The 10,346-nt window shown below is 40.3% G+C and overlaps 1 protein-coding gene across 1 annotated transcript in view; it reads left to right on the forward strand.

The window, feature by feature from the left end:
* Positions 1-7,183, forward strand: part of pth1r (parathyroid hormone 1 receptor) — a 99,925-nt gene extending 92,742 nt beyond the window's left edge. Inside the window, exon 13 of the mRNA XM_024009265.2 lies at positions 215-7,183. Within this exon, the coding sequence (XP_023865033.1) occupies positions 215-589 (375 nt within the window). The 3' untranslated portion in view covers positions 590-7,183. The remainder of the gene's footprint in view (positions 1-214) is intronic.
* The last annotated feature ends 3,163 nt before the right edge of the window (positions 7,184-10,346 follow it).

Consider the following 10,346-nt stretch of genomic DNA (forward strand, 5'->3'; position numbering starts at 1 on the left):
GACGACTTGGGAGCAGTGGGTTCAGAACAACAACGAATTAAACTGTATTAAAAAACGTTAGACCACCACACAAAAGGGTACTTGACGAGTGGGAGGGCAAAGGGGAAGATGCTCGGCCACAGGTAGACACATATCTGTGCACGTGCCTGATTATATGCCACTGTCGATTTAGATGTACTTAGTGACAATCTTATTTCTTTTCATCTTCCTTTAGGTCCAGGCAGAAATTAAGAAAACCTGGAGCAGGAGGACACTAGCGCTGGACTTTAAACGTAAAGCCCGTAGTGGCAGTAACACGTATAGTTATGGACCTATGGTGTCTCACACCAGTGTAACCAACGTCACTGCCCGGGGGCCCCTGGCCCTCCATCTCACCACGCGCCTTGGGACCCCAGTCACCGTCAACGGGCACCGGAACCTCCCGGGGTATGTGAAGAATGGTTCCGTCTCCGAGCACTCTATCCCCTCCTCGGGACAGGAGTTACACATTCCCGAGGAGGAGCAGCTATCCGATAACACGCCACCGCATTCTGTTGAGGAGGAGAAACCCTCGCCTGTGGTGGAGGAGGAGCGGGAGACCGTTATGTGACGTTCATGTGACCTCTAGTGAAAGACAGTCATGTCAATAGCCCCTCCGTTGTGAGGACGATCTCTGTAGGAATGAGTCATGGAACATAGCACCAGTCATTATTCTCAGGATGTTATACAGTAGGATGGCTGCCTTTCGTCGACACTGCCAGTTTTCCTCCTGTGAATCGAGCCAGGATTTTAGTGGGTGGATAAGGACTGGAGGACAAAGGCTTAAGGCTAAAAGGGTACCTTAGTGTTTGAGGTGAGCCACCAACACAGACAATCACCTTCTCTATTGTCCTGTAGCAAACACCACCGCTCTTTCTGAGACTATTTCCACCTGCCATACGGACAAAAATTCATATTTGTTTTGTTTTATTTCACTGACTTCAATGAGTTGCAGCAGGTACTTTATAATTGATGAAAACCAACTTGCAGATGTAGCTTTTTCACATTCTAAAGCTATTATAAAACGTGTGGATCATGAATGGTCTGTGGATGGACAGTAGGCTAATGTCTCTGTCTGAAACCTACAGCAGTGATGGTCGACAGGTCCTGTGGTTGAAGGTGTCTAACAGTATATGTAGGTCCTCATTCTGGCAGGAGCATGTTAGCTTATGTTAGTGTAGCGGATGGATAAGTTAGCATACAGCTCASTAGCTTACATCTGTTACATTAGGAACTCCTAGTGATATGAGGAAATGCCTGGCTGCAGTTGACTCTGCCTGCATGGTTAGGGAGATCTCACTACATTTCGATTGGTTTGAAATATGGATGTCAATTCAGAAAACCTAACCCACTTTGATGTAAAAGGGAATAAAACTCAGGTACTAGTCCAAACTCACCATTCTAGTGCATCAGTTTGAGCTAGTCTGTACTGTAGTTTCAGATTTGTGCTGGCTTCTAGTGTTGATTTATATGGAGGAAGGCCAATGGAAGACTTTTCTCCATGAGTATCAACTTTTTGTACAGTTTTTATTTTTGCTATTTAAAAGATACAATCCTGATATTCAATAGTGTAATGACTATGGAAGGTTGTGGTTTCCATGATGTTCTGATGATTCAATTCTTCAATGATAATATTCTGTTTCACAATATATAATGCCACAAAAGTAACCGAAACATATCAATGGAGTGGGAGAGACAGCGTTAAGAGGATTTWAAAAAAATAAGCTTTTATATACTGTACAGTGCCTTCCGAAGTATTCATACCCCTTGACTTATTTTGTTGTGTTACAGCCTGAATTTAAAATGGATTAAATAAATACAAAATCTTACCCATCTACACAATATACCCCATAATGACAAATTGAAAACAAGTTTTTAGACATTTTTGCTTATTTATTGAAAATGAAATTCAGAAATATGTAATTTACAGCGATTACAGCTGTGAGTCTTTCTGGAACTTTCCCTTAAGGGCTTTGCACACCTGGATTGTACAATATTTGCCAATTATTCTTTTAAAAATGATTCAAACACTGTCAAATGTATTGTTGATCGTTGCAACACAACCATTTTCAATACTTGCCATAGATTTTCAAGTAGATTTAAGTCAAAACTGTAACTCGGCCACCCAGGAACATTCATTGTCTTCTTGGTAAGCAATTCCAGTTCAGATTTGGCCTTGTATTTTAGGTTATTGTCCTGCTGAAAGGTGAATTAATCTCTGTGTCTGGTGGAAAGCAGACTGAACCAGGTTTACCTCTCAGACTTTGCCTGTGCTTAGCTCTATTCCATTTATTTTATATCCTGAAAAACTCCCCAGTCCTTAACAATTACAAACATACCCATAACATGATGCAGCCACCAGTATGCTTGAAAATATGGAGAGTGGTACTCAGTGATATGTTTGGGGCAAATCCAACACAACACTTTGTTTTTAGGACAGAAAGTTTATTGCTTTTTTTGCAGTATTACTTTAGTGCCTTGTTGCAAACAGGAAAGCATGTTTTGGAATATTTTTTATCCTGTAWAAGCTTCCTTCTTTTCACTCTGTCAATTAGGTTAGTATTGCGTAGTGACTACAATGTTGTTGATCCATCCTCAGTTTTCTCCTATCACAGCCATTAATCTCTGCAACTGTTTTAAAGTCACCATTGGCCTCATGCTGAAATCCCTGAGTGGTTTCCTTCCTTCTACAGCAACTGAGTTAGGAAGGACGCCTGTATCTTTGTAGTGACTGGGTGCATTGATACACGATATAAAGTGTAATTAATAACTTCACCATGCTCAAAGGGATATTCAATGTGTGCTTTTTTTTACCCATCTACCAGTAATTTGTAAACATTTCTAAAAACATTAATCCACTTTGATGTTATGGGGTATTGTGTGTACGCCAGTGACAGAAAAATCTACATTTAATCCGGTTTAAATTCAGGTTGTAACAAAACAAAGTGTGGAAAAGGTCAAAAGGTATGAATACTTTCTGAAGGCACTGTAATTGTAGCAAACTACTTTTATTAACGTTTCAAAGGGAGGCACCCTCCAAAACTCAGGGTGCAGCAAACAGTTACATTTTCGAAATAAAATGTTATTTAAATGAGGATTTCCAAGGAATTCTCAAATTTCACAGGAAAATTCCAAGGAAGAATTCCATAGGAGACTCGTGAAGAGACGGTATGAAGGAACACCAGAACTAAATAGCACACAACTGTTGTTTTATATGGTCAAGTGTTATGCTGCTCTTTTTGTATGTACAGTATGTATGCATTTGCATAGAGGTCACAATGTTTACAATGATGATAAAAATCCATTCTAGTTGTGAGCTAAAATAGCATTAAGGGTCATGGAAATGTATTCTAAATATAATTTGATGCTTGTACAGACTGTTCAAAAATGTAAGGGACGTTTGATATTTGAAATGTGTTATATTGTATATAGTCTTAAATGTATAGAAACTGGAGAATATACTGTAGGTGAGGGACAATACTGTATGTATCAGGACCGTTAAAATAAGATTTCAGTAGAATGCCTAACAAAGGTATTGACAGAACATTAGACGGTTATTTACACTCGCATATAATTATTTGATTCAAGAACTAAATTGCACTTTGACCCTACAGTTTCCTCTCCCACCACTGTATATCCACATTTCTACACTCAAGAAACTTTTGTGAAAATATGTCTAGTTACACTTTATAAATATATATATATATATACTGTATATTTATTTTATGTATTATTTTTTCTCTCTCTCTGCATTGTTATGAAGGTCCCGTAAGTAACCATTTCACTGTTAGTCTAAACGTGTTGTTTACAAAGCATGTGACAAATCAAATTTGATTTTGATTTGAAATACCCCAGCAAGTTCCGTTCCATCACATAGCAGTTCGTTTTCCAGCCAATGTTCTCAGGGGGAATTGAAGGATTAAAATCATTTGTTTGTTAGTTAGTTTGTCACAGAACCAGTATTTGTGTCTTTACGCTCTGTAAAAGTAGCCTTGTCCTATACTCTATGTGCTGTAGCCAATGCTTCTATCATTGTCATGCCTCGTGTTTGGCATGAAAATAAACAAACACACAGAGGAGTTGACTAAACGCACAAACAGACTGGAGCACCAGGCTATGTCTAAAGATGTCACAGTTCCAATACTTTATGTTTCAACCTTATCTGTCTAAATAGTTCATGTACAGTAGGTTTCATTCCTATCCATCCCAATATTTCCACATTGTTTCAAGGGTTGACTTAACATAGTAAACGTACATTTGTGTTCCTCCATTTTAGTATGATATGTATTTATTAGGAGAACCCTTTTGGAAAACCTTTTTTTGGTTCCAGGTAGAACCCTTTTGGTTTCCAAGTATAACCCTTTTCACAGAGGGTTCTACCACATGGAACCCAAATGGGTTCTACCTGGAACCAAAAAGGGTTCTCCTATGGGGACAGCCGAAAAACCCCTTTTTTTGTAGTTACAAAGTTACTAATTAGCTAAAATGCGAAAGTTGTCTGATGTGATTGGAACACGCAACCTTTGGGTTGCAAGATGTTTGCATTATACTCCCACATCTTTCCCTTTCATTTTTAGAGTAACACATTTACGTTTACTATGTTACTTCTAGTCTGAGCGGCCAGGCTATATGCGGCCAGGCATATACGGTTCAAACCTTCCCTCCAAATGTACATTTCATTCCTAATCTTTGTGGTTTCCTATTTATTGTCATGGTCTTATATGGTTAGGGCACATTACCTTTTACACCAGATAAATATAGAGGCAGAGTTCGTTTTCTGCCTTACAAAGTTCTGTTGCGTGATATACAGTTGAAGTCGGAAGTTTACATACACCTTAGCCGAATACATTTAAACTCAGTTTTTCACAATTCCTGACATTTAATCCTCGTAAAAATTCCCTGTCTTAGGTCAGTTAGGATCACCACTTTATTTTAAGAATGTGAAATGTCAGAATAATAGTAGAGAGAATGATTTATTTCAGCTTTTATTTATTTCATCACATTCCCAGTGGGTCAGAAGTTTACATACACTCAATTAGTATTTGGTAGCATTGCCTTTAAATTGTTTAACTTGGGTCAAACGTTTCGGGTAGCCTTCCACAAGCTTCCCACAATAAGTTGGGTGGATTTTGGCCCATTCCTCCTGACAGAGCTGGTGTAACTGAGTCAGGTTTGTAGGCCTCCTTGCTCGTACATGCTTTTTCAGTTCTGCCCACAAATTTCCTATAGGATTGAGGTCAGGGCTTTGTAATGACCACTCCAATACCTTGACTTTGTTGTACTTAAGCAATTTGCCACAACTTTAAAAGTCGGCTTGGGGTCATTGTCCATTTGGAAGACCCATTTGTGACCAAGCTTTAACTTCCTGACTGATGTCTTGAGATGTTGCTTCAATATATCCACATAATTTTCCAACCTCATGATGCCATTTTATTTTGTGAAGTGCACCAGTCCCTCCTGCAGCAAAGCACCCCCACAACATGATGCTACCACCCCCGTGCTTCACGGTTGGGAAGGTGTTCTACGGGTTGCAAGCGTTCCCCTTTCTCCTCCAAATATAACGATGATCATTATGGCCAAACAGTTCTATTTTTGTTTCATCAGACCAGAGGACATTTCTCCAAAAAGTATGATCTTTGTCCCCATGTGCAGTTGCAAACCGTAGTCTGTCTTTTTTTATCTCGGTTTTGGAGCAGTGGCTTCTTCCTTGATGAGCGGCCTTTCAGGTTTTGTCAATATAGGTCTCATTTTACTGTGGATATAGATACCTTTTGTTCCTGTTTCCTCCAGCATCTTCACAAGGTCCTTTGCTGTTGTTCTGGGATTGATACGCACTTTTCTCACCAAAGTACATTCATCTCTAGGAGACATTCATCTCTAGGAGCTCCTTCCTGAGCGGTATGACTGCTGCGTGGTCCCATGGTGTTTATACTTGCGTACTATTGTTTGTACAGATGAACGTGGTACCTTCAGGCGTTTGGAATTTGCTCCCAAGGATGAACCAGACTTGTGGAGGTCTCCAATTTATTTTCTGAGGTCTTGGCTAATTTCTTTTGATTTTCCCATGATGTCAAGCAAAGAGGCACTGAGTTTGAAGGTAGGCCTTGAAATACATCCACAGGTACATCTCCAATTGACTCAAATTATGTCAATTAGCCTATCAGAAGCTTCTAAAGCCATGACATCATTTTCTGGAATTTTCCAAGCTGTTTAAAGGCAGTCAACTTAGTGTATGTAAACTTCTGACCCACTGGAATTGTGATACAGTGAAATAATCTGTCTGTAAACAATTGTTGTAAAATGACTTGTGTCATGCACAAAGTAGATGTCTTAACTGACTTGCCAAAACTATAGTTTGTTAACAAGAAATGTGTGGAGTGGTTGAAAAACGAGTTCCAATGACTCCAACRTAAGTGTATGTAAACTTCCGACTTCAACTGTACATGTAAGCGTGATATAAGGATACTATTAGAGAACGTGTTACCAAAAGATGCCATCTAAGCCAACAAGGAAATAAAAAATAAAGTAGAATATTCACATTTTCTTATACAGTGGTTCTTACACCCACCTACAGCCAACGAACATGCCACTAGTAAATAAGCTTSGTAGTATTGTGTATAGTAGATACGCTAGTCTGGCTTTTAACTGTCCGTGTTTGTTTAGGAGGAGGCGACACTAGAACCAGTGTTGATGGGAAAATATCATTTCAAACAAACATTTGTAGATTTATGCACACTTTAATACCCTATTCCATTTCATATTGATTGTATCATGTAAATTGATTGTGTTTTTGAATTCGATTATGTAAAAAGGCCATTACTTTACAGAGATAATATTGTACACATTTCTTTTTATTTACCTCTCATGGAAGTATATAATATCACCTATGATATTTTCGTTGTTTTTTATTTATCTCATATTGCAAATGTATCTGTCCTCAGAGAGATAGGAGTTGGTATTTTGTGTTAATAGTCTACTGTATTTGCCATGTGTGGAGAGGGTGTGACTGTTTTGTTTGAAATAGGACACCATACTTGGTTGATTTCACTCCATGTCGTTTGTGTGAAGTCAATGTTGTAAATGTAAACGTGGTTTTAAGATAAATGTTTTTCAGTCTGATGTTCATCATTGTATTGTGAATAAGACATTAAAATGTACAATTCTATTGTCGATTTAAGTGTCCATTGAATTTGCACCATGAATCCAATCCCATACTAATTATGTTCTTGTTGATCAAGAACAATGTAAGTAAATACAGTTTAACCCTTCTGTAGTCTTAACATTCTGTATACTCCCCTTGTCCTTAGGGTAAAAAATGACCCGCCTTCACTAAACCCCTAAAATAAAGCAGCTTATTTGAATTTTAAACCCCAAATCTATTATGCATGAAGAAACAACCTGTCGTTCATCACAAACTTTGTGAATATCTGGGTTTTCCCTCTTCACAATGCAGAAAGACTGCATTTAATCTGTGGACACCACTCATTTTTATTACAACACACCTTTCATAATTGTATTCTTTAATAAAGTAAAGGTTTATTATTATTACTAAAGGTACTGCATAGGTGTAAACATATTTTTTGTAGCAAGAGATAGCACTTGTATAGCCTAAYAAAGTAGCAGAAATGTGCAGAAAGTAGTTTTGAATGCATTTTATTGAAGGGAAACTAAGTCTTAACTTTTTGGGCAACATAGTGATATATTCTTATATACTGTACAATGAGGAATTCAACTACAAAATGCTAGTCGTCTCCCATTTTTTTTGACCATTTCCCACACCCACAAGGTGTATAAACAACAATAAATAAGAATAAAATAAGATAATAGATACAAAACAAAAACGTGAAGAACATAAATCAATCAACTAATTAGCACATGTAGGAGAGCATACAAGTGTGTGCGCATGGACTTTACAGATGTATTTCTCACATGTGCAGAACATAGTATTTGTTTTGCAGTACTCCTTTGGGGGGCAGAATTGGCATCTCCTCTTCTTGCCTGCCCCAGCTGCAGCCTCAGGTGGATCAGGACAAGATTCAGCTCCCTGAACAACTTCCACAAGCGCTGCAGAGGCTGCTGTGCGGTTGAGGCGCTCCCGTCTTTGAATATGTGGGGTTACAAGTGCCTTTCCCAGCTGCTCCAGGAACACCCTCCTCTTGTTCTGCTTATCAGGCATCCAGGTAGGTTGATCTTGTTCCATATCACAAAGGCATTGTATGAGGACACATCAATGATGTTATGGAAGATGACCAGGGGCCAGCGGGCAGTCATCCTCCTGCAGCTGTAAGTTCCAATCACCTTGTCCAGGTTGTCCACGCCTCCTTTGTTGTGGTTGTAGTCCAGGATGGTGGCTGTCCTCACGATCACTGATCTCAGCCGTTTTGTGCAGTGTGCTCAGGAGGACCACATTCTTGTTCCTCTTTGGGAGGTAAGAAACTAGAGTGGTGGTGGGGGTGAAGGCAAACTTTGATGAGAAGGCCTCTCTCCCCCTTGTTTATGAGGAGTGCAGGGCGGAGCTCAGGCTTGTTCTTTCTAACTGTGCCAACCATGGTGATCTTCCTCTTCATTAGCTGCTGGCTGAGTTCATAAGACATTGTGCCCCCTCAGTCCATCTGTCACATCGAGCACAACCCTCATCCCATGGTTCTTGTCTGGGCCTCCACTGGTCGGCTTCCCTGTGTAGATTTGCATCTTTCAAGCGTAGCTGGATTGTGTGTCACAGGCCACCCGTATCTTGATGCCATACTTTGCTGGCTTGCTGGGCATATACTGCTGGAAAGGACAGCGACCTTTTGACAAAGGAGATTACTATCAGTAATTAGTATCAGTGTCACAGAAAACAATCACATACATCAATGATATTACAGCAATACATAATACAATTAACAGTGAAAATCACTTATATTACAGAAGAATGGAACCAGTAGCTCATCCACTGTTACCTCAGGCCCAGTTGTAGAGGTATGGTAGACGCTCCACCCACTTCTCCCAGACCTCTCTTATGGCCGCCAGTTTGTCTCCCACACATCTTGCAAGGTCTTGACTCGCGGTTATCAAATCGTAGCATTCTTGAGAAAGTGTGAAAGACTTTCAGTGGCATCGTGGCACTGAAAAATCTAATTGATTTATATTGCCCTTCTTACATCAGCTGATATCTCAAAGTGCTGTACAGAAACCCAGCCTAAAACCCCAAACAGCAAGCAATGCAGGTGTAGAAGCACGGTGGCTAGGAAAAACTCCCTAGAAAGGCCAAAACCTAGGAAGAAACCTAGAGAGGAACCAGGCTATGAGGGGTGGCCAGTCCTCTTCTGGCTCTGCCGGGTGGAGATTTATAACAGAACATGGCCAAGATGTTCAAATGTTCATAAATGACCGCATGGTCAAATAATAATAATCACAGTAGTTGTCGAGGGTGCAACAAGTCAGCACCTCAGGAGTAATGTCAGTTGGCTTTTCATAGCCGATCATTAAGAGTATCTCTACCGCTCCTGCTGTCTCTAGAGAGTTGAAAACAGCAGTGTCTGGGACAGGTAGCACGTCCGGTGAACAGGTCAGGGTTCAATAGCCGCAGGCAGAAACAGTTGAAACTGGAGCAGCAGCACGGCCAGGTGGACTGAGGACAGTAAGGAGTCATCATGCCAGGTAGTCCTGAGGCATGGTCCTCGGGCTCAGGTCCTAAGTCCTGAAAATCACCCTTCCACACTCTGCATCCCAGAGACTACATGTAGCCTCGCCTTGGGACCTATACACACTCCTAGCAGCCCTGTGTAGGCATGCAGGTCAATCTCATCCATCCTTTTCCAGTTGTCTCCATATTTACGGAAACCCTCCAAATTTGTAATCTCCAGGCTAATTTTTTCGATGGCTGGCGTGATGAACATGTAAGATGTTGAGGCGATGTCATGGGCGTGGGCAACTGCATGTCTTGTGTGCCCTGGGGTCATCCTTATGACTTTTGTGCTGCCATCCTTCCTGGTTGTCATATGGTGACAAGGACCATGTTATTTTGCTGCTGTTTGACAGAAATGTCTCACTTTCAGCTTGGGGGATTTCTTCTTCATCTGAAGATGATGCATCATGCTCTGGGTTGTATTCTTCCCCATCTTCTTCTTCAGATACCTCTTTCCTCTTCTAAATCATTGTTCTCTTGTTCCTCCTGGACATCTGAAAAAATCTGATCTACGACCTGTTGGGCGCTGAAACGTGCACTTATGGCTTCAGCAAGATAGAACTGGGGGGCTGTCATCTGCAGCACCTTTATAGTCTCTGACTGCATTCCCCATTAGTAAACAATGCTTTCAAGAAATAGTTTTTATTTTGTCTGTGAA

This window comes from Salvelinus sp. IW2-2015, linkage group LG19 (genome assembly GCF_002910315.2).
Source record: "Salvelinus sp. IW2-2015 linkage group LG19, ASM291031v2, whole genome shotgun sequence".
Classification (NCBI taxonomy): domain Eukaryota; kingdom Metazoa; phylum Chordata; class Actinopteri; order Salmoniformes; family Salmonidae; genus Salvelinus; species Salvelinus sp. IW2-2015.